This window comes from Oncorhynchus gorbuscha, linkage group LG21 (assembly GCF_021184085.1).
Source record: "Oncorhynchus gorbuscha isolate QuinsamMale2020 ecotype Even-year linkage group LG21, OgorEven_v1.0, whole genome shotgun sequence".
Classification (NCBI taxonomy): domain Eukaryota; kingdom Metazoa; phylum Chordata; class Actinopteri; order Salmoniformes; family Salmonidae; genus Oncorhynchus; species Oncorhynchus gorbuscha.
Window position 1 is genome coordinate 8,065,796 of NC_060193.1, and position 24,906 is coordinate 8,090,701.

The 24,906-nt window shown below is 47.2% G+C and overlaps 1 protein-coding gene across 1 annotated transcript in view; it reads left to right on the forward strand.

Moving 5' to 3' along the window:
* The first annotated feature begins 476 nt into the window (after positions 1 to 476).
* The window catches only part of rcor2 (REST corepressor 2), a 28,179-nt gene continuing 3,749 nt past the window's right edge, over positions 477 to 24,906 (forward strand). The window contains 11 exon segments of the mRNA XM_046318806.1: positions 477 to 541; positions 4,429 to 4,544; positions 11,973 to 12,029; positions 12,230 to 12,310; positions 14,069 to 14,121; positions 14,928 to 15,089; positions 15,198 to 15,322; positions 17,345 to 17,408; positions 17,651 to 17,786; positions 23,724 to 23,824; positions 23,998 to 24,075. Of these exon segments, the coding sequence (XP_046174762.1) occupies positions 4,430 to 4,544; positions 11,973 to 12,029; positions 12,230 to 12,310; positions 14,069 to 14,121; positions 14,928 to 15,089; positions 15,198 to 15,322; positions 17,345 to 17,408; positions 17,651 to 17,786; positions 23,724 to 23,824; positions 23,998 to 24,075 (972 nt within the window). The 5' untranslated portion in view covers positions 477 to 541; position 4,429.

Sequence of the window (24,906 nt, forward strand, 5' to 3'; positions counted from 1 at the left end):
TATTGAAGTTAGTTAGGGAGAGGCGAGGAGCAATCCAACGGTTGCGGATGTACACCTCTCCCCTCCGAAGCCTGGTTCGGTTCTCCCGGCACACTCTCCGCTTCTCTACGTGCAAGCTGTTTTATTGAATACGCGAAGACCCACTTTGGCATCAAATGAATGAAAATTAAGCCGTTTTGAAGGTGAAGTTTATTTTAATTTTAATTATCTTAGTTAAGCGGCCTATTAGCTGCGGAGAAAGCCGTAGCTAAGTTTTGAATGAGAGAAAAACGCCCGAGGACCACAAAATAAGCAGGTGAGCTACTGAATTGAACTGCTATCCCGACTTGTACAACGAATCCAAAACGTCCACAACGCCAACTAGTAGCGACCAACAACTGGAATAGTACTAGCCACCCCCTACCCCCTACCCCTACCCCCCCCCACACCTACCCCCACCCCCCTACCCCCCCCCACCGACGTTAGCCTGGCGATAACAAAAGGATTGAAAGTTGAAAGATATTATCAACGGAGGACAGAGGAAAAGGAGGAGAGAACGGAGGTGGGACAAGATTTCATTATTTATTCAATGTTTTTTTTTTTAAAGCCGGTTCTATGGGAACACACGTTGTTGTATATTCTTGTCACTACTAATTTGGATGTGGTTTTGAGCGAGAGTCGAGGAAGAGTGAGAATATGAGAGATTGTGACAAAGATTCCCCCCTCTTTGGAGAATACGAGAAAGAAAAATTGATTTAGTCATTTGTGAGTTAAACTGATACTTAACCCCAAATAATATCTGTATAATTGATTAATAAGGATTGTAAACTTGCTTTCTAGAAGCAACATCATGGTAATAGTTACCAGGATGGGATTCCAATGCTAGACTTTTATGGAAATAGCTAATGGTTGATATGAATGTGTTTTTGGCCAGTAGCACTCACACAAGTGAGTGTCCCAAATGTAATTACTTTCCAATAGCTGTTATTATTTAATATTAGGGAAAATAAACTTAGTAACTAGTCAGCCAGTTTCTTGCTAATATGTTACACTGTCTAAAAGTTAAGGCAGGATTGCTAAAGGTTTATATTGCAACTAATGTAGATGCTAGCTACTACCCTGTAGAAATGTGTTGGCTGGTCTATGTAATCAATCAATCAAGTTGCAACAAAAAAAAGTGAAAGGGGCGGGCTTTGGCGACCGGTGGGACAGTAATGATATCGATAACTTTTGATATTTGTTCATAGTTTATTTATCTGTTGCCATGAAATGAACTTTTTGTTTGTTTGTTGTTGCCTTGATTAGTCTACAATCCTACCTCAAGTGTGAGTTTAATGTTACACACAGACTGGCACCGTTTGTGGCTTTGGACCAGCATTGGGCAAGTAGACAAAGGCCAACAGCATTGTGAATGAGGCCGAATACTATACTACTGCAATATCTTCTGAGTGGTTTTTAATCAGTATTACAGGAAATTATTTTCTTAAATTAGGCTTGTAACGGTTATCATCACAACAAAAAACATACGTCCTAAAATGTAAGTGTTTTGTTTTGCCGTGATGTTACAGATAAGTGAACTTTTTGATGATGCATACATAGTGTGGAACTCGGCTCTTGTTGACAGACCCATTTTTTCCCGACAAAATGTACCAAAAAAAATGACAGCTATTGAATGTACAACTGTTCTATTAATGTGATAACTGTATGTAGAGTTCGTTTCACGTCTCTTTTGGTCGGTATAACGACAAAAGTCGGTTTAACGGGAACATTTGAAACCGGAAGATGTCTTGTCCCGAGGTGACCGTCTAGTCTTTTGTGTCACAGCACGAACGTTAGCGCGCGCCTCCCCCAAGACAGAGAACTTACTTCACATCACACACACATAGTTTGGCATAGGCTGTGTGTGTGTGGTGTGTTTTGATGTTTCCCCACTTGATAGTTGAACATGTGACTCCTCGTGTAGCCAGATACTGGATTAACTGTGTTATTTTTCTGCTGTGAACTCTAATTTGCGTTTGTTTGAGTGTGTGTATATGCAACCTGGTCTCAGAGAATTTAGTATTATTCTGTACGTATCTTCGAGATGTTCCATTTAGTGTGACGTTTTTGTATGATTACATAAAACAGATGGTTACTTAACCTGTTACTCCTACCCCCTACTTTTTCGAACATTCTGTAAAAGATCGCGCAACATTTCAGTGCCCTGCTGCTCATGCCAGGAATATAGTATATGCATATGATTAGTATGTGTGGATAGAAAACACTCAGACATTTATAAAACTGGTTAAATCACGGCTGTGACTATAACAGAACGTGCGTTTCATCGAAAAGCGCAGGAAAATATATTAAAATCTGATCACTGAAAATGGAAATATATATCCATCCGCCACTTCAACCCATTGATAAAGGCGAACCACAATAAATGGGGCTGAGGTTGCAATACCTACAGCTTCCACACGATGTCAACAGTCTTGTCATTTGCCTAGGCTTTGTTTCTTGGTCAAACGAAGAAGAGACAAGCCATTTGTTCAGGTCTCCGACCGGATGTTTTGGTTGAGATTTACCCGGACATTATTTCCAGACGGACAGCTAAAGAATATACATCGCCTCGTGATCAATTTGATCGCTTATTAACGTTTACTAATACCTAAAGTTGCATTACAAAAGTATTTCGAAGTGTTTTGTTAAAGTTTATCATCAACTTTTTTTAATTAAAAAAAATGATGTTACGTTATAAGACGCTATTTTTTTCCGTTTATCACACAGTCTTCATAGATCGATATCTAGGCTATATATGGACAAATTTAATCGAAAAAAAGACCCAATAGTGATTATGGGACATCTAGGAGTGCCAACAAAGAAGATGGTCAAAGGTAATGAATGTTTTATATTTTATTTGTGTGGTTTGTGTAGCGACGACTATGCTAATTATTTTGTTTACGTCCCCTGCGGGTCTTTTAGGGTGTTACATGCTATCAGATAATAGCTTCTCATGCTTTCGCCGAAAAGCATTTTAAAAATCTGACTTGTTGCCTGGATTCACAACGAGTGTAGCTTTAATTCAATACCCTGCATGTGTATTTTAATGAACGTTTGAGTTTTAACTAGTACTATTAGCATTTAGCGTAGCGCATTTGCATTTCCAGATGTCTAGATGGGACGCCTGCGTGTCAGGTAGGAGCAAGAGGTTAAGGCATAAGCATTGCTAACTACTTATTGCAAATTCGTAACATATGTTACGTTTTGAGAAGTTGTAATTTATATGTATATATAAAAAATACTAATTGTAATTCGTAACATACGAAAAGGAGTGATGGACGTCCACAAATTGATACATATCTTACTAAATGGAGTGTCGCGGATTTACGTACAGAATAATACGAAATGTTCTGAGACCAGGTTGGTATGTGTGAGTATTTTTGCTATTATGAGGAGTTGGGGTTGATGACCAGACACAGTAAGAGGCTGTTGATGGTAGTGAGCACGGTTACATTGCACGGTTACATTGATTTATTGTGAATATTCTGATTTTTAAATATAATCATTTGTTTAAAACGTTTAAATGCTTTGCAAGAACAACAATGTTTCTAATAATCCTGTTTACATGGACACATCTGAAATCAGGCTGCCTGATGGGAATTATGATAAACGCAGAAAATCACCAATCAAAATAAAACGCTCTACCACACTTGACTACGTTATTTTTGGGAAGAACATTTTATATCCCTGGGACCACCCATACATAGAATGTATGCACACATGACTGTAAGTCGCTTTGGATAAAAGCGTCTGCTAAATGGCATATATTATTATTATTATTATTATATTATCCTGAGTTCGGACAGATAAAGTTTGTATGTGAAAACTATTTCAAACTAAGATACTTTCAGTTGTTCCCGAACTCACTTCACTTTGCACAAAAGAGAGAGTCTTGAACTGCTGCTGTTAGCACATGTACAGATCAAATACACAGCGCTGGAACTCAGACGCTCTTATCTCCAACAATTACAGGAGACATGAGGGTTAAGTGCCTTGCTCAAGGCACATGTACAGATCAAATACACAGCGCTGGAACTCTGCTTGAAAAAAGGTGTTTACACGTCCTAATCATTTGAAAGATTGCTCAGAAAACCAGGTGTTTTAATCAGAGTATTCTTACATAAATGATGATCTACCACTCTTTTAAGGAGAGTGAAGTTTTTACACGACTGATGTCGTACTCTGCCAACTAACATAATCAATTTAATATTGAATTATTAGTGTGCATGTACGTGTGCTTAGTGGAAAACAGATTGTTCATCTCTGCTATACTGAGGGCTTTGGAAGTTTGGTATTTTGTTGCTGGGTTGAGTTAATGTGTGTGCTGATTGGTGACAGGACTTTTCCTTAGTGATGTAGATTATGTGTAGGCCTATGCTTTATCTCTGTGTGTGTGTGTGTGTGTTGCAGTATGCCCTCGGTGATGGAGCGGTCGGGGAGTGGCGTTCTGTCTAGGAGCAGGGCTAAAACCAATGGAAACAACCAACATTCGGAGGAGGACAGCAGCGATGAGGAGCACGCTCACGGTACACACGACACACACACACACACACAGGTCAAATTCGGGGGAAAAGGGCAGAAAATAACATGGTATAAAGTTTATTTTGATTGGTGATTTTTTTCTGCATTTATCAAAAGTCTCATCAGGCAGCCTGATCTCAGATGTGTCCGTGTAAACAGGATTATTAGAGAAATTGTTCTTTCAAAGCGTGTACAATTTATTATATTAATCTAACTATCCACAATAATAGTTTGTGTGCTCACTGCTGTCTCATTTTCTTACCGTCGTCATACCTACTCAGTTCATGACAGGAAAATACACGCGCACACACGCTCAAACAAAAGCACAGAAGAGTTGAAAACAGACAAAAAACACAGTCCCTCCCCATTTCGTTCTGTGTGCTTCCATTTAAGCAACGGTTTAACAGTGGCCGTGTAGGTTACCGAGGATATTTGATCATAATGTAGGCCTAACAGAGTGGTCTTTATTTTATTTTATTGAACCTTTTATTTAACTATTTATTTTACTAGGCGAGTCAGTTAAGAACAAATTCTTTATTTACAATGACGGCCTACCGGCGGCCAAACCTGGACGACGCTGGGCCAAACCTGGACGACGCTGGGCCAAACCTGGACGACGCTGGGCCAAACCTGGACGACGCTGGGCCAAACCTGGACGACGCTGGGCCAAACCTGGACGACGCTGGGCCAAACCTGGACGACGCTGGGCCAAACCTGGACGACGCTGGGCCAAACCTGGACGACGCTGGGCCAATTGTGCGCCGCCCTATGGGACGTCCAATCACGACCGGTTGTGATACAGCCTGGAATCGAAACACAATGGAGAAAATGCATCCCATAACATGTTAACATGGAAACAGCTGTTCTATCATTCATTGTTCAATGAAGGACCACATTCCATAACATGCAGAGCTTGACATGAACCTGTTTATCCGATTGTCCTTCTCACAAGGTGGTGACTGAAAATGTTGTTTGATGCTAGATACCACTTTACAAAATAAAATGCATTATTAATCCCATACCATTATTACAGAGAATGTGATAAATTGGCTACTTAGCTTATTCAAGCCTGTCTCAAAATATAACACTGCCCCTTTAAGACAAAAAGCTCTTTACCTGACTGGCTTTTCAAAGATGTCTAGAAATGTATTCATTCTGTGCTCTTGTAGGAGTCAATCACTCCTCTATTGCTGACTACAAATGATCTATAACTGGGCTAATAACTCTAACTAGCAAAGGATATGAATAAATTATCTATAACTAGATAAATGAACAAAATGTGCACACGTGGCTACATGCAGCTCTCACTATGATCTCAAAACAAGCGCATCTACTCATGACCGCTCATGCTGTAAACACAGTCCAGTTCATCTACTCACGACCGCTCATGCTGTAAACACAGTCCAGTTCAAAGTGCCTGGCACAGATCCATATATGGTAATTGCCCATTTGCATATAGGCCTACTGGAGCTCTGATTGGTTATGGTGCACTAGTCTGTGCTGAGTAGTGCATGTCTATACAATAGAATCCTACAACAAAATATTTTGCAGGTTTTTTTTCGTCCCCCCCCCAGGTATTTTAGCATTAAAAGTGGCTAATATTGTGTTCAGTCGTTCACAATTGCCACAGTAAAGGGAAATGTTGATGGTGTTAACAGGGAAACTCTAGAACAGTGATGGTGTTAACAGGGAAACTCTAGAACAGTGATGGTGTTAACAGGGAAACTCTAGAACAGTGATGGTGTTAACAGGGAAACTCTAGAACAGTGATGGTGTTAACAGGGAAACTCTAGAACAGTGATGGTGTTAACAGGGAAACTCTAGAACAGTGATGGTGTTAACAGGGAAACTCTAGAACAGTGATGGTGTTAACAGGGAAACTCTAGAACAGTGATGGTGTTAACAGGGAAACTCTAGAACAGTGATGGTGTTAACAGGGAAACTCTAGAACAGTGATGGTGTTAACAGGGAAACTTAGAACAGTGATGGTGTTAACAGGGAAACTCTAGAACAGTGATGGTGTTAACAGGGAAACTCTAGAACAGTGATGGTGTTAACAGGGAAACTCTAGAACAGTGATGGTGTTAACAGGGAAACTCTAGAACAGTGATGGTGTTAACAGGGAAAACTCTAGAACAGTGATGGTGTTAACAGGGAAACTCTAGAACAGTGATGGTGTTAACAGGGAAACTCTAGAACAGTGATGGTGTTAACAGGGAAAAACTCTAGAACAGTGGTGGTGTTAACAGGGAAAAACTCTAGAACAGTGGTGGTGTTAACAGGAAAACTCTAGAACAGTGATGGTGTTAACAGGGAAACTCTAGAACAGTGATGGTGTTAACAGGGAAAAACTCTAGAACAGTGGTGGTGTTAACAGGAAAACTCTAGAACAGTGGTCACCAACCTTCTTTTTCTGAGTCAATATCACTTTGAGTCAAAATGCAAGCTGAGATCTACCGCTCAGATGTTTTGATTTTTTTAATAGCATGACACAGCTAAGTGACCAAACATTTTTAAATCATGTGCTTTTTATTTTACTGGGCTGATGGTGCCTGCATATGAGGGTCAGTCTCAGCGGAGGGAGAGAGCAGCGGACTGAGGGTCAGTCTCAGTGGAGGGAGAGAGCAGCGGACTGAGGGTCAGTCTCGGCGGAGGGAGAGAGCAGCAGACTGAGGGTCAGTCTCGGCGGAGGGAGAGAGCAGCAGACTGAGGGTCAGTCTCGGCGGAGGGAGAGAGCAGCAGACTGAGGGTCAGTCTCGGCAGAGGGAGAGAGCAGCAGACTGAGGGTCAGTCTCGGCGGAGGGAGAGAGCAGCAGACTGAGGGTCAGTCTCGGCGGAGGGAGAGAGCAGCAGACTGAGGGTCAGTCTCGGCGGAGGGAGAGAGCAGCAGACTGAGGGTCAGTCTCGGCGGAGGGAGAGAGCAGCAGACTGAGGGTCAGTCTCAGCGGAGGGAGAGAGCAGCAGACTGAGGGTCAGTCTCAGCGGAGGGAGAGAGCAGCAGACTGAGGGTCAGTCTCAGCGGAGGGAGAGAGCAGCAGACTGAGGGTCAGTCTCAGCGGAGGGAGAGAGCAGCAGACTGAGGGTCAGTCTCAGCGGAGGGAGAGAGCAGCAGACTGAGGGTCAGTCTCAGCGGAGGGAGAGAGCAGCAGACTGAGGGTCAGTCTCAGCGGAGGGAGAGAGCAGCAGACTGAGGGTCAGTCTCAGCGGAGGGAGAGAGCAGCAGACTGAGGGTCAGTCTCAGCGGAGGGAGAGAGCAGCAGACTGAGGGTCAGTCTCAGCGGAGGGAGAGAGCAGCAGACTGAGGGTCGGAGAGAAATGAGAGGGAGAGAGCAGCAGACTGAGGGTCGGAGAGAAATGAGAGGGAGAGAGCAGCAGACTGAGGGTCAGTCTCAGCGGAGGGAGAGGGCAGCAGACTGAGGGTCGGTCTCAGCGGAGGGAGAGAGCAGCAGACTGAGGGTCAGTCTCAGCAGAGGGAGAGAGCAGCAGACTGAGGGTCAGTCTCAGCGGAGGGAGAGAGCAGCAGACTGAGGGTCAGTCTCAGCGGAGGGAGAGAGCAGCAGACTGAGGGTCGGAGAGAAAGGAGAGGGAGAGAACAGCAGACTGAGGGTCAGTCTCAGCGGAGGGAGAGAGCAGCAGACTGAGGGTCAGTCTCAGTGGAGGGAGAGAGCAGCAGGCTGAGGGTCGGAGAGAAAGGAGAGGGAGAGAGCAGCAGACTGAGGGTCAGTCTCAGCAGAGGGAGAGAGCAGCAGACTGAGGGTCAGTCTCAGCAGAGGGAGAGAGCAGCAGACTGAGGGTCAGTCTCAGCAGAGGGAGAGAGCAGCAGACTGAGGGTCGGAGAGGGAGAGAGCAGCAGACTCAGGGTCGGAGAGAAAGGAGAGGGAGAGAGCAGCAGACTGAGGGTCGGAGAGAAAGGAGAGGGAGATAAAGTGAAATCAATCAATCAAATATATTTATAAAGTCCTTGTTAAGCTGATATCTCAAAGTGCTGTACAGAAAACAGCCTAAAACCCCAAACAGCAAGCAATGCAGGTGTAGAAGCACGGTGGCTAGGAAAAACTCCCTAGAAAGGCCAGAACCGAGAGAGGAACCAGGCTATGAGGGGAGGCCAGTCCTCTTCTGGCTGTGCCGGGTGGAGATTATAACAGAACATGGCCAAGATGTTAAAATGTTCATAAATGACCAGCAGGATCAAATGATAATAATCACAGTGGTTGTAGAGGGTGCAAACAGGTCAGCACCTCAGGAGTAAATGTCAGTTGGCTTTTCATAGCCGATCATTCAGAGTTAGAGACAGCAGGTGTGATAGAGAGAGAGAGAGTCAAAAACGGCATGTCCTTGATATAAAAAAAAATACCCAATCCACTAATAACAATAACAAGTCTATTGATACTCATTCATTACTGCTGCGCTGAGTGGAAATAGGAAGAACGTGCATTTTATGGGTTATAAAAGTGTTGAATACTAAGTGTTGACAGGGCTGAGTAAGAGCATCAAGTCAATCATAAAAACAGCAGCTCTTTACTGTATTCGTTGACAGTCTCTCTAGTCGTGGTTTTAAACGTTTTGAAACAGCAGTTCTTTACTGTATTCGTTGACAGTCTCTAGTCGTGGTTTTAAACGTTTTGAAATCTCACAGTAGCTTTCTTTTATGCCATGCTACATTACTGCAGACACGGTAATCTGAGCCATCCGATTGGCCAGCGGTCGGCCTATAGTGCACTTGATTTGCTCTCTGGGCCCGCCAGGGAGGCAGTTTGTGCCCTCACACATGAAATTGTTCAAAATGGCAACAGTTCGCCTACCCGGTGCGCAGGGCAGCTGAATCGGACAAATCTCTCACGCTCCCTCTCTGCTCCTCTCTCTCTCTCTGGGCTTATCGCTAATACTCTCTCTCTCTGGGTTTATCACTAATACTCTCTCTCTCTGTGGGCTTATCACTAATACTCTCTCTCTCTCTCTCTGTGGGCTTATCACTAATACTCTCTCTCTGGGTTTATCACTAATTCTCTCTCTCTCTCTGGGTTTATCACTAATACTCTCTCTCTCTCTCTGGGTTTCACTAATACTCTCTCTCTCTCTCTGGGTTTATCACTAATACTCTCTCTCTGGGTTTATCACTAATACTCTCTCTCTGGGTTTATCACTAATACTCTCTCTGTGGGTTTATCACTAATACTCTCTCTGTGGGTTTATCGCTAATACTCTCTCTCTCTGGGCTTATCAGTAATACTCTCTCTCTCTCTCTCTGGGTTTATCACTAATACTCTCTCTCTCTCTCTCTCTGGGTTTATCGCTAATACTCTCTCTCTCTCTGGGTTTATCGCTAATACTCACTCTCTCTCTGGGCTTATCGCTAATACTCACTCTCTCTCTGGGCTTATCACTAATACTCTCTCTCTCTCTCTCTCTCTGGGTTTATCGCTAATACTCTCTCTCTCTGGGTTTATCGCTAATACTCTCTCTCTCTGGGCTTATTGCTAATACTTTATCTGTGGGCTTATTACTAATACTCTCTCTTGGGCTTATCGCTAATACTCTCTCTCTGGGCTTATCTCTAATACTCTCTCTGGGCTTATCGCTAATACTCTCTCTCTCTCTCTGGGCTTATCGCTAATACTCTCTCTCTCTCTCTGGGCTTATCGCTAATACTCTCTCCGGGCTTATCGCTAATACTCTCTCCGGGCTTATCGCTAATACTCTCTCCGGGCTTATCGCTAATACTCTCTCCGGGCTTATCGCTAATACTCTCTCTCCGGGCTTATCGCTAATACTCTCTCCGGGCTTATCGCTAATACTCTCTCCGGGCTTATCGCTAATACTCTCTCCGGGCTTATCGCTAATACTCTCTCCGGGCTTATCGCTAATACTCTCTCCGGGCTTATCGCTAATACTCTCTCCGGGCTTATCGCTAATACTCTCTCCGGGCTTATCGCTAATACTCTCTCTCCGGGCTTATCGCTAATACTCTCTCCGGGCTTATCGCTAATACTCTCTCCGGGCTTATCGCTAATACTCTCTCTCTCTCTCTGGGCTTATCGCTAATACTCTCTCTCTCTCTCTGGGCTTATCGCTAATACTCTCTCCGGGCTTATCGCTAATACTCTCTCCGGGCTTATCGCTAATACTCTCTCTCTGGGCTTATCTCTAATACTCTCTCTGGGCTTATCGCTAATACTCTCTCTCTCTCTCTGGGCTTATCGCTAATACTCTCTCTCTCTCTCTGGGCTTATCGCTAATACTCTCTCCGGGCTTATCGCTAATACTCTCTCCGGGCTTATCGCTAATACTCTCTCCGGGCTTATCGCTAATACTCTCTCTCCGGGCTTATCGCTAATACTCTCTCTCCGGGCTTATCGCTAATACTCTCTCCGGGCTTATCGCTAATACTCTCTCCGGGCTTATCGCTAATACTCTCTCTCTCTCTCTGGGCTTATCGCTAATACTCTCTCCGGGCTTATCGCTAATACTCTCTCCGGGCTTATCGCTAATACTCTCTCTCTCTCTCTGGGCTTATCGCTAATACTCTCTCTCTCTCTCTGGGCTTATCGCTAATACTCTCTCTCTCTCTCTCTGGGTTTATCGCTAATACTCTCTCTCTCTGGGTTTATCGCTAATACTCACTCTCTCTGGGCTTATTGCTAATACTTTATCTGTGGGCTTATTACTAATACTCTCTCTTGGGCTTATCGCTAATACTCTCTCTCTGGGCTTATCTCTAATACTCTCTCTGGGCTTATCGCTAATACTCTCTCTCTCTCTCTGGGCTTATCGCTAATACTCTCTCTCTCTCTCTGGGCTTATCGCTAATACTCTCTCCGGGCTTATCGCTAATACTCTCTCCGGGCTTATCGCTAATACTCTCTCCGGGCTTATCGCTAATACTCTCTCCGGGCTTATCGCTAACTCTCTCTGGGTTTATCGCCAGTACTCTCTCTCCGGGTTTATCGCCAGTACTCTCTCTCCGGGCTTATCGCTAATACTCTCTCCGGGTTTATCGCTAGTACTCTCTCTCCGGGTTTATCGCTCATTTTCTCTGGGCTTATCGCTAGTTCTCCCTCTCTGGGCTTATCGCTAGTTCTCCCTCGCTGGGCTTATCGCTAGTTCTCCCTCGCTGGGCTTATCGCTAACTCTCTCTCCGGGCTTATTGCTAATTTTCTCTGGGCTTATCGCTAGTTCTCTCTCTCTCTCCCTCTCTGGGCTTATCGCTAGTTCTCTCTCTCTCCCTCTCTGGGCTTATCGCTAGTTCTCTCTCTCTCTCCCTCTCTGGGCTTATCGCTAGTTCTCTCTCTCTCCCTCGCTAGGCTTATCGCTAACTCTCTCTCTCTGGGCTTATCGCTAACTCTCTGGCCTTATTGCTAGTTCTCTCTCAGCTGATGTCTCTCTCTTCCTCTGCGGTCTCTTCCTCTAATCATCCCTCTTTTCTCTCTCCACAGACAGTATGATTCGCGTGGGAGGAGACTACCAGGCACAGATACCTGAATTAAACCCAGGTACCATAGAGCGAAAGGGGGGGGATTTGATTATTTGGCTGTGTATGTGACAGATGGAGTGAGAGAAAATAAGGAATGTATGACTGACGTGTGTGTGTGTGTGTGTGTGTGTGTGTGTGTGTGTGTGTGTGTGTGTGTGTGTGTGTGTGTGTGTGTGTGTGTGTGTGTGTGTGTGTGTGTGTGTGTGTGTGTACGTACAGACACTCCAAGCCGCTACAATGAGAAGGAGCAGAGGAGTATGCTGGTGTGGTGCCCCAACAGTCTCATCTCTGACGCCATGTGTAAACACACACACTATACTATTATCTGACAGTTTAAATTCTTTGCTCTCTCTCTCTATCTCTCTTTCAATTCAATTCAAGGGGCTTTATTGGCATGGGAAACGTTAACATTGCCAAAGCAAGTGAAGGAGATAATAAACAAAAGTGAAATAAACAACTCTCTCTCTCTCTCTCTCTCTCTCTCTCTCTCTCTCTCTCTCTCTCTCTCTCTCTCTCTCTCTCTCTCTCTCTCTCTGCTCTCTGGCTCTGTCGCTCTCTCTGCTCACTCTCCCTCTCTCTCTCTCTGCTCTCTCTGGCTCTGCTTGCTCTCTGCTCTGTCGCTCTCACTCTGCTCTCTCTCTCTCTCTCTCTCTCTCTCTCTCTCTGCTCTCTGGCTCTGTCGCTCTCTCTGCTCACTCTCCCTCTCTCTCTCTGCTCGCTCTCTGCTTGCTCTCTGCTCTGTCGCTCTCACTCTGCTCTCTCTCTCTCTCTCTCTCTCTCTCTCTCTCTGCTCTCTCTCTCTGGCTCTGTCGCTCTCTCTGCTCACTCTCCCTCTCTCTCTCTCTGCTCGCTCTCTGCTTGCTCTCTGCTCTGTCGCTCTCACTCTGCTCTCTCTCTCACTCTGCTCGCTCTCTCTCTGCTCGCTCTCTCTCTCTCTCTCTCTCTGCTCGCTCGCTCTCTCTCTCTGCTCGCTCGCTCGCTCGCTCTCTCTCTGCTCGCTCGCTCTCTCTCTGCTCGCTCTCTCTCTGCTCTCTCTCTCTGCTCGCTCTCTCTCTGCTCGCTCTGCTCTCTGCTCGCTCTGCTCTCTCTCTCTCTCTCTGCTCGCTCTCTCTCTCTGCGCTCTCTCTCTCTGCTCTCTGGCTCTGTCGCTCTCTCTGCTCACTCTCCCTCTCTCTCTCTCTGCTCGCTCTCTGCTCGCTCTCTGCTTGCTCTCTGCTCTGTCGCTCTCACTCTGCTCTCTCTCTCTCTCTCTCTCTCTCTCTCTCTCTCTCTCTCTCTCTCTCTCTCTCTCTCTCTCTCTCTCTCTCTCTCTCTCTCTCTCTCTCTCTGGCTCTGTCGCTCTCTCTGCTCACTCTCCCTCTCTCGCTCTCTGCTCGCTCTCTGCTCGCTCTCTGCTTGCTCTCTGCTCTGTCGCTCTCACTCTGCTCTCTCTCTCTCTCTCTCTCTCTCTCTCTCTCTCTCTCTCTCTCTCTGCTCTCTGGCTCTGTCGCTCTCTCTGCTCACTCTCCCTCTCTCTCTCTCTGCTCGCTCTCTGCTCGCTCTCTGCTTGCTCTCTGCTCTGTCGCTCTCACTCTGCTCTCTCTCTCTCTCTCTCTCTCTCTCTCTCTCTCTCTCTCTCTCTCTGCTCTCTCTCTCTGGCTCTGTCGCTCTCTCTGCTCACTCTCCCTCTCTCTCTCTCTGCTCGCTCTCTGCTTGCTCTCTGCTCTGTCGCTCTCACTCTGCTCTCTCTCACTCTGCTCGCTCTCTCTCTGCTCGCTCTCTCTCTCTCTCTCTCTCTCTGCTCGCTCGCTCGCTCTCTCTCTGCTCGCTCGCTCGCTCGCTCTCTCTCTGCTCGCTCGCTCTCTCTCTGCTCGCTCTCTCTCTGCTCGCTCTCTCTCTGCTCGCTCTCTCTCTGCTCGCTCTCTCTCTGCTCGCTCTGCTCTCTGCTCGCTCTGCTCTCTCTCTCTCTCTCTGCTCGCTCTCTCTCTCTGCGCTCGCTCTCTCTGCTCTCGCTCTCTCTGCTCTCGCTCTCTCTGCTCTCGCTCTCTCGCTCTCTCTGCTCTCGCTCTCTCCCCCCAGTGGATGAGTATATTCTGATGGCTAAAGAGAAGCATGGCTACAACATGGAACAGGTACAGTCAATCAATCTAACTTTATACAAACAGTAAATATACTCGACAAATATAAACAAAACATTTCAAAGATTTTACTGAGTTAACAGTTCACTAGGAAATCAGTAAATAAATAAAAAATTAGGCCCTAATCTTTGAATTTCACATGACTGGAATACGGATATGAAGAGAAATTAACATTCAATTCTCTGGCAACACCTCTGGTGGACAATCCTGGAGTCAGCAAACAAATTTCACACTCCCTCAACTTGGGTTGTGTGACAAAACGTTCCTTTTATTGTCCCCCAGCACAAGGTGCACCTGTGTAATGATTGTGCTGTTTTAATCAGCTTCTTGATATGCCACACCTGTCAGGTGGATGGATTATTTTGGCAAAGTAGAAATGCTAACTAACAAGTATGTAAACAAATTTGTTCACAATTTTGAGTGAAATAAGCATTTTGTGCATATGGACATTTCTGGGATCTTTTAATTTCAGCTCATGAAACATGGGACCAACTCTCCATGTTGCGTTTATATTTCTGTTGTGTGTAGTTATCTCAGAGCTCTGGTTCAAAATAATGCACCATATAGTGAATAGGGTATTCATCCTCCAGTCTGTCCCCTCCCCTGGGTCAAAATGTCACTGCTCCGTCTGCCTGTCCAGGCCCTGTCTCTAAATGTCACTGCTCTGTCTGCCTGTCCAGGCCCTGTCTCTAAATGTCACTGCTCTGTCTGTGTGTCCAGGCCCTGTCTCTAAATGTCACTGCTCTGTCTGTGTGTCCAGGCCCTGTCTCTAAATGTCACTTCTCTCTCTGTCTGTCCAGGCCCTGGGGATGTTGCTGTGGCATAAACATGATGTGGAGTGTTCCCTTGCTGACCTGGCTAACTTCACTCCCTTTCCCGAGGAGTGGACCGTAGAGGACAAGGTCCTGTTTGAACAGGCCTTCAGCTTCCATGGCAAGAGCTTCCATCGTATACAACAGATGGTGAGGACACTTACCGGGGAGCTACACTGGAGCGTTGTGAAAACACTGTTTAACCTGTTTAACCCTGTGTGTGTCCCCCCCCCTCCCCTCTCCCCTCTCTCTCTCTAGCTGCCTGATAAGCTGGTCTCAGGCCTGGTCCGGTACTACTACAGTTGGAAGAAGACCAGGACCAGAACCAGTGTTATGGACCGACAGGCTAGAAGACTGGTCAGAAAGACAGACAAGGAAGATGGGTGAGGAGGAGAGGGAACGAATGGAGGGGGGTAAGGAGGAGAGGGGGAAGGAATGGAGGGGGTAAGGAATGGAGGGGATAAGGAGGAGAGGGGGAAGGAATGGAGAGGGGGAAGGAATGGAGAGGGGGAAGGAATGGAGAGGGGGAAGGAATGGAGAGGGGGAAGGAATGGAGAGGGGGTAAGGAGGAGAGGGGGAAGGAATGGAGAGGGGGAAGGAACGGAGGGGGTAAGGAATGAGAGGGGGAAGGAATGGAGGGGGTAAGAAGGAGAGGGGGTAAGGAGGAGAGGGGGTAAGGAGGAGAGGGGGAAGGAATGGAGGGGGTAAGGAGGAGAGGGGGTAAGGAGGAGAGGGGGTAAGGAGGGGGTAAGGAGGGGGGTAAGGAGGAGGGGGTAAGGAGGAGAGGGGGGAAGGGGGAAGGAATGGAGAGGGGGAAGGAATGGAGGGGGTAGGGGAGGAATGGAGAGGGGGTAAGGAGGAGGAGGGGGTAAGGAGGAGAGGGGGTAAGGAGGAGAGGGGAAGGAATGGAGAGGGGGAAGGAATGGAGGGGGTAAGGAGGAGAGGGGGAAGGAATGGAGGGGGTAAGGAGGAGAGGGGGAAGGAATGGATGGGGGTAAGGAGGAGAGGGGGAAGGAGGAGAGGGGGAAGGAGGAGAGGGGGAAGGAGGAGAGGGGGAAGGAGAGGGGTAAGGAGGAGAGGGGGAAGGAATGGAGGGGGTAAGGAATGGAGGGGGTAAGGAGGAGAGGGGTAAGGAATGGAGGGGGTAAGGAGGAGGGGTAAGGAATGGAGGGGGTAAGGAATGGAGGGGGTAAGGAATGGAGGGGGGTAAGGAATGGAGGGGGTAAGGAGGAGAGGGGTAAGGAATGGAGGGGGTAAGGAGGAGAGGGGTAAGGAATGGAGGGGGTAAGGAGGAGAGGGGTAAGGAATGGAGGGGGTAAGGAGGAGGGGGGAGGAGGAGAGGGGGAAGGAATGGAGGGGGGAGAGGGGGAAGGAATGGAGGGGGGTGAGGAGGAAGGAGGAGAGGGAAGGAATGGAGGGGGTGAGGAGGAGAGGGGGAAGGAATGGAGGGGGGGAAGGGGTGGACAGGAGGGAGACATGGGGAGGGGAGAGACTAGAACACAAACTAATATATACCTCGACCTAAACATCAGCGCCACAGGTAACTTCCACTAAGCTGTGAACAAGCTGAGAAACAAGGCAAGAAGGGCCTTCTATGCCATTTAAAAGGAACACAATTCGACACACACAAGGGCTCCCGAGTGGTGCAGAGGTCTAAGGCACTGCATCTCAGTGCTCGAGGCGTCGCTACAGACCCTGGTTAGAGGCTGTATCACATCCGGCATCTCAGTGCTCGAGGCGTCACAAGCTGCCATCATCGGGAGTTCCATAGGGCAGCGTTTGGCCGTCATTGCCTAGTTAAATAAACAAGGTGCGGTGCGACACAAACAGAGATACACATGGAATAGACAAACGTTCAGTCAATAACACAATAGAAAATCTATATACAGTGTGTGCAAATGAAGTAAGGAGGTAAGGCAATAAATAGGCCAATAGTGGCGAAGTAATTACAATTTACACTGGAGTGATAGATGTGCAGATGAGGATGTGCAAGTAGAAATACTGGTGTGCAAAAAAACTCATATGGGGATGAGGTAGGTAGTTGGTTGGGTGGGTTATTTACAGATGGGCTGTGTACAGCTGCAGCGATCAGTTAGCTGCTCAGATAGCTGACGCTTAAAGTTAGTGAGGGAGATGCGAGTCTCCACCTTCAGTGATTTTTGCAATTCGTTCCAGTCATTGGCAGCAGAGAACTGGAAGGAAAGGCGGCCAAAGGAGGAATTGGCTTTGGGGATGACCAGTGAAATATACCTGCTGGAGCGCGTGCTCCACCCTGCTATTTGTGGCAGGGAGGGGAAGGGGGGTTAGAGTGAGATTTGAAAGGGATAAAGATTGAAAGTAAGAATGTACAAAATGAATCACTTATTCATCCCCCTTCTCTTCCTCCCCATCCCTCCCTTCCTCAGTAATGATGAGATAGAGGGAGACCCGGGCAGCGACAGCGACTTTGAGATCGACGCCAAGAAAGAGGTGAGCAGAATGAAGTTTTACTCTTCTCCTGAGTGGCACAGAGGTCTAAGGCACTGCATGTCAGTGCTAGAGGCATCACTACAGACCCCGGTTCGATTCCGGGCTGTATCACAACCCGCCATCAGCGGGAGTTCCATAGGGCAGCGCACAAGGGGAGGTTTTGGCCGTCGTTGTAAATAAGAATGTGTTCTTAACTGATTTGCCTAGTTAAATGTCTGTGTACTGACCCTCCCTCTTCCCAGACAGTGAAGCAGCAGAGCTCCAGTGGTACTGGAGGAGAGAGGGGAGCGCCAGGCCGGTCTAACCCACAGAGGAAAGAGTCTGTTGGGGCTCAGTACCGCCACCACCCCCTGAGAGCTCGTCGGAGACCACCTAAAGGTACCTTATTGGTTTTCTTTATCCAGGTGTGTGTGGGTGTGTTGCATGGTATACCGAAACTTTTTAGATTTAAAAACAAAAGTTTGTTACTAGAATTTTTGCTACGTTCAGAACTCCAACTTCTGTCAAATGTCTTGCGTGGTTGAGAGACTGAAGTCTGTCAGCGCAGCCCTTTTTTATAGAGCAAAGTGCCTGGCCCACTTAGTCATTCATTACTAGTGCCATCTGGCTGCATAAAAATGTACCCTTGAATAATACAATACGGCATGTAGAAACTGTTAATTACTGTTCTCAAAACAATGTCCATACAGGCTGGAAAAACTTTACGATGCAGGAAGGTACCGGTAGCTTCCAGCTAGCTTTGTAGGCTAACTTCCCTCGCTAGCTTACAGCTGAAGCTTTTGTCACGTTCCCCAGCAAGAAAACACCAAATGTCACTCAAACAGAAGGGAGAACTAACAGAGTCACCAACAACAACCCAAAAGGAGGAGGTGGGGGTAACAACTGAAACCTGAAAGATACTCACCACGAGAGCCACTAAATTTGCCCACACCAAAACTTAGACAGGAAGCAAACCAAAATGGTGGAGCTAAAACAAAAACAGGGAAGATCAGATAAAGGAATGTTTGTCTAGAAATCTAAAATTGGAGCGCCAACTAAAGGTGTTAGCCTTCCACATCTACCAAGACAACTGGAGCACTGGGCCAGCACAGGTGAAACGCCTTCCCACTAACGAGATGAACAACCAGCACAGGTGAAACGCCTTCCCACTAACGAGATGGACAACCAGCACAGGTGAAACGCCTTCCCACTAACGAGATGGACAACCAGCACAGGTGAAACGCCTTCCCACTAACGAGATGGACAACCAGCACAGGTGAAACGCCTTCCCACTAACGAGATGGACAACCAGCACAGGTGAAACACCTTCCCACTAACGAGATGAACAACCAGCACAGGTGAAACGCCTTCCCACTAACGAGATGGACAACCAGCACAGGTGAAACGCCTTCCCACTAACGAGATGGACAACCAGCACAGGTGAAACGCCTTCCCACTAACGAGATGGACAACCAGCACAGGTGAAACACCTTCCCACTAACGAGATGGACAACCAGCACCAACAGGAAACAACCACCTCACAACATAATCAGCTTAAATGTACTGCAGTCTCCAATATAAACATGGTGTCTTGCCTGTCAATAATTAAAAGACACCTTTTTTAATTTAGTTTTTAAATGTGTATGGGCTTTTGTTTTTTTGTTTGTATTTTCTAAACTTTTCTTATTTACCCTTTTTTTGTTTTTTGGACATAGTTTGCTTAACTCTGAAGTTTTGGAAAAACTCACGTTATGCTTCTATAATGCAAAAAAACGTACAATCAAAATAAATTGTGAGCCAGAGCTACCCACTGGCTTAACACCAACCTTATTGACTGAAAGACAATCAGCAACCAAGTTGTCCTTACCACAGACATGTCTGATTTCAAGGGGAAACTCCTGCAACATCCATAGTAACTTTCCTCTCGTGGTTAGAGCGTTGGACTAGTAGCCGGAAGGTTGCAAGTTCAAACCCCCGAGCTGACAAGGTACAAATCTGTCGTTCTGCCCCTGAACAGGCAGTTAACCCACTGTTCCTAGGCCGTCATTGAAAATAAGAATTGTTCTTAACTGACTTGCCTAGTTAAATAAAGGTAAAATTAAAATAAAATTGTGGAGCTTCTCTCTCTTTTCAGGGTTTGGTTGATAGGCATGTTGTTGGCTCGAGGCCCCAACGTCAATGTTGTGCTCTAGTACATTTGTCTGAGTCGGCACATCTGAGCGTAAACCCTGATATTCTAACAGTAGTGAGACAATGGTGCCAAAAAGACATCAAGGATTTTTAGAATCTCTGAGTTACACCCTGTACCGGTTGAGTATTGGGCTTTCCTCGTGCTCTTGAGGAAGACTTTCGTCAACGATGACACTAGTGGCCACAGGCAGAACATCACTACCGGTTTTCCACCGACTTCTCCGCCCGATCGTAGCGGTTTAAGTACGGTTTCAACAGGTTGACATGACACAGTGAGGTTTTTCTGCTGACTTGATGTCCAAACACGAGCCTCTTTTGGACTAAAAGATTCCTGCGTTGCAAACAGCACAAGAGGGACCCATCCAACTCAAAGCGGTCAGCTCTCAACATAGACCTCAAAGTCTGATGAAATCTCCCAAGAGCCTCTGGGCGGTAGGCACCAGAGGGACAACTTGCTACACCCAACCGTTGCAGCACTTGCTGGAAGACCCTTGACATGAAACTCAAACATTGGTCCGCCTGCACTACCTGCTGAAGTCAGAAACTTTGGTCCGCCTGCACTACCTGCTGAAGTCAGAAACATTGAAAAGAACCCCCCCGGGGTTAAGAGAAACTGGTTACCGCTCTTCACTCTGGGCAAAGGACCCAACACAGTCCACCAGAACCCTACTGAAAGGGTAGTCAAAAGCAGGAATAGGCTGCGAAGTTGCAACCGGTACAGCTTGGTTCAGTTTACCCGTCTGCTGGCAAACGCCACAGGATTTACAGTGAGCCACCACATCCTGTTTCAGACCAGGTCATAAGAAGTTATGCAAGATACGGTGACACGTGTTGTTGACCCAAAGACGGCCTGCCATACTACCGTCATGACCCAACCTCGTTATCTCCTGTCGAAGGGTAACTGGAACAGCAATTTGAGATACACTGGACCAATTGTCTTACCAGGAAGTGGTGTGAGAACACCATCTCCGTCAAAAGTAACTCACACGAACTTCATCAAACTCCTCTTCGTCATTACTCTGTTCAGCAATCAGCTGTTTCCTGGACATTATAGTGTCAACCGGTCTTCCTTCAGTGGTCCTACAAAATCACTCACCTTTGGGGTTTTCAAAGGGGAGATGAACTATATCCAATTGGTAGTTACAGTCTTGCTGCAACGGATGGACTCAGGGAGAGGCAAAGGTCGAGAACCATGCGCCCTCGGCAACACATCTCCACCAAGCCGCATTGCTTCTGGACACACTGCTCGCTTAACCCAGAAGCGAGTAGCACCAATGTGTCGGAGGAAACACCGTACCCTTTGCGACCGCAGAAGCGATCAGTGTGCATACACCCGGCCCGCCACACGTACTTGCTTGAGCGTGATGGGACAAGGACATGCCGGCCAATTGTGCACCGCCTAATGTGTCTCCTGGTCGCGGCCGGCTGCGACACAGTCTGGGATCAAACAAGGGTATATGGTGGGTCTATAGTTCTGCCTTTGACGCGTCAAAGGCAGAACACCATCCAAAATGAAGGATTGGGCCACCCCGGTGTCTCGCAGTATCTTCACCGGCTGCTCAACAGCATCGCTACTCTGTAGACACACAAACCCATCTGAAACAAAGGTTTCATACACATCTGATCCAAGGTCTTGGAGTGTTCCCAGTCCCCACCAGAGACCTAATGGGCTGGAGTGTTCCCAGTCCCCACCAGAGACCTAATGGGCTGGAGTGTTCCCAGTCCCCACCAGAGACCTAATGGGCTGGAGTGTTCCCAGTCCCCACCAGAGACCTAATGGGCTGGAGTGTTCCCAGTCCCCACCAGAGACCTAATGGGCTGGAGTGTTCCCAGTCCCCACCAGAGACCTAATGGGCTGGAGTGTTCCCAGTCCCCACCAGAGACCTAATGGGCTGGAGTGTTCCCAGTCCCCACCAGAGATCTAATGGGCTGGAGTGTTCCCAGTCCCCACCCCAGAGACCTAATGGGCTGGAGTGTTCCCAGTCCCCACCAGAGACCTAATGGGCTGGAGTGTTCCCAGTCCCCACCAGAGACCTAATGGGCTGGAGTGTTCCCAGTCCCCACCAGAGACCTAATGGGCTGGAGTGTTCCCAGTCCCCACCAGAGACCTAATGGGCTGGAGTGTTCCCAGTCCCCACCAGAGACCTAATGGGCTGGAGTGTTTCCAGTCCCCACCAGAGAGAGACCTAATGGGCTGGAGTGTTCCCAGTCCCCACCAGAGAGAGACCTAATGGGCTGGAGTGTTCCCAGTCCCCACCAGAGAGAGACCTAATGGGCTGGAGTGTTCCCAGTCCCCACCAGAGAGAGACCTAATGGGCTGGAGTGTTCCCAGTCCCCACCAGAGAGAGACCTAATGGGCTGGAGTGTTCCCCCCAGTCCCCACCAGAGAGAGACCTAATGGGCTGGAGTGTTCCCAGTCCCCACCAGAGAGAGACCTAATGGGCTGGAGTGTTCCCAGTCCCCCAGTACCAGAGAGAGACCTAATGGGCTGGAGTGTTCCCAGTCCCCACCAGAGAGAGACCTAATGGGCTGGAGTGTTCCCAGTCCCCACCAGAGAGACCTAATGGGCTGGAGTGTTCCCAGTCCCCACCAGAGAGAGACCTAATGGGCTGGAGTGTTCCCAGTCCCCACCAGAGAGAGACCTAATGGGCTGGAGTGTTCCCAGTCCCCACCAGAGAGAGACCTAATGGGCTGGAATGTTCCCAGTCCCCACCAGAGAGAGACCTAATGGGCTGGAGTGTTCCCAGTCCCCACCAGAGAGAGACCTAATGGGCTGGAGTGTTCCCAGTCCCCACCAGAGAGAGACCTAATGGGCTGGAGTGTGGATACGAGGAAAAAAAAGACGTTTTCTGCCGATCTTTGACTAATTTGAATTGCTTTTTGCATAGGGATAACTACAGGGTGCTTTGTTTGTGAAGATAATTTTATGTGTCATCACAAACATCTGCAGCTTTCTCAAGTGAGATCCTTGTGCTCATAAATGTAGGTTGCAACTCTTTCGTGAAGGCAATTCTTGAAACTTGTTCGAAGTATGAGAGTCTTTAAATCCTCAAGGGTCTTGACCTCAATATGGCTTTGTAATTCACATCTATTCACTTCCCTAGTACTTTGTTTGTGATAATTGTGGCAAATCATAACAGAAAATAAGATGATTTCAATGCCGATTGTCTGCAAAAAAAACAACAGCCCGTTGTTAATTCACTTAGTCTCCCTCACCACCAAAAACAAATTCCCTTCTTCGTCTCCCTCACCACCAAAAACAAATTCCCTTCTTCGTCTCCCTCACCACCAAAAACAAATTCCCTTCTTCGTCTCCCTCACCACCAAAAACAAATTCCCTTCTTCGTCTCCCTCACCACCAAAAACAAATTCCCTTCTTCGTCTCCCTCACCACCAAAAACAAATTCCCTTCTTCGTCTCCCTCACCACCAAAAACAAATTCCCTTCTTCGTCCCTCCCTCACCACCAAAAACAAATTCCCTTCTTCGTCTCCCTCACCACCAAAAACAAATTCACCACCAAAAACAAATTCCCTTCTTCGTCTCCCTCACCACCAACAACAAATTCCCTTCTTCGTCTCCCTCACCACCAAAAACAAATTCCCTTCTTCGTCTCCCTCACCACCAACAACAAATTCCCTTCTTCGTCTCCCTCACCACCAAAAACGTATTCCCTTCTTCGTCTCCCTCACCTCCCGTCTGGTTTCCACTACATTCCATATTCTGCCTCATGCATGACCTCATTACTTAGAGACTGTGCACATTTTTATAAAAGAGATTGAATCTTCTATGCAAATGTTGTTAATCAGTATAATAAAATCTCCTTGCAGTTGCCAATAAAATCGTGACGGAGTATATACTAACAATGTTCCCCCTCTCTCTCTGTGTCTCTCTGTGTCTGTGTCTCTCTCTCTGTGTCTCTCTCTCTGTGTCTGTGTCTCTGTCTCTCTCTGTGTCTCTGTCTCTCTCTGTGTCTCTGTCGCTCTCTGTGTCTCTGTCTCTCTCTCTGTGTCTCTCTCTCTGTGTCTCTCTGTGTCTCTCTCTCTCTGTGTCTCTGTCTCTCTCTGTGTCTGTGTCTCTCTCTGTGTCTCTCTCTCTGTGTCTCTGTCTCTGTCTCTCTCAACATGCTACTCTCTCCTCTGTAAAGGCATGCATCTGAACCCCGAGGACATCATGGCTGTGTCAGCCAATCACCACCATGGCTCTGGCAGACAGCTAGACACACACCTGGTGTCACTCAAGAGACGGGTACACACACACACACACACACACACACACACACACACACACACACACACACACACACACACACACACACACACACACACACACACACACACACACACACACACACACACACACACACACATCACTTATAGAGTAATAGATTCTCTCTGTGTTTCTGTCTCTCCCCGTCTCAGGTCCAGAGTATTAAGCAGAACAACAGTAGTATGAAACACTGTCTAGACGAGGGCATCGACAGCCTGCGTCCTACAGGGGTACATACATTTCCTTCTTTAACTTCCTCTTCCCTGTCTTCCGGAGATACCCAGGTAGGTCTTCTCTTCACCAGGGGTGTGTCTCAATAGGCTAAAGTTCCTTCATCTATACTAATGGTGTCAAACATACGGCCCGCGGGTGGGTCCAATCTGGCCCGTGGGTGATTAGAGTAAAACATGTTAAACCTTTTTTAAATTTTTGAACCAACTCGAAACGATAATGGGATCTCAGGTTGTGTCACAGACGACCGTGAGTCCCATAGGTCGGCGCACAATTGTCCCAGTGCTGTCATCCGGGTTAGAGGAAGGTGGCTTTCCTTAGCTTATCGCGCTCTAGCGACTCCTTGTGGTGGGCTGGGCGCCTGCAAGCTGACTTCAGTTGAACCGCGTTTCCTCTGACATATTGGCGCAGCTGGTTTCAGCGAGCGGGTGTTAAGTAGCGCGGCCGGGGGGGGGTGTTGTTTCGGGAGGACGCACGACTTTCGACCGTCGCCTCTCACGAGCCCGTTGTGGAGTTGCAGCGATGAGACAAGATTGTAACTACCAATTGGATATCACGAAAGAGGGTAAATATATATTTATATACTTATATTTATTTATTTATATATGTATTTATATTTATATATTACCAGTCAAAAGTTTGGACACAACTAAGGGTTAGTCATTATTTTCTACATTGTAGAATAACAGTCAAGACATCAAAACTGTGAAATAACACATGGAATCATGTCGTAACCAAAAAGTGTTAAACAAATCAAAAGTAGATTTTAGATTCTTCAAAGTAGCCACCCTTTGCCTTGACAACTTTGCATTCTCTCAACCAGATTCATG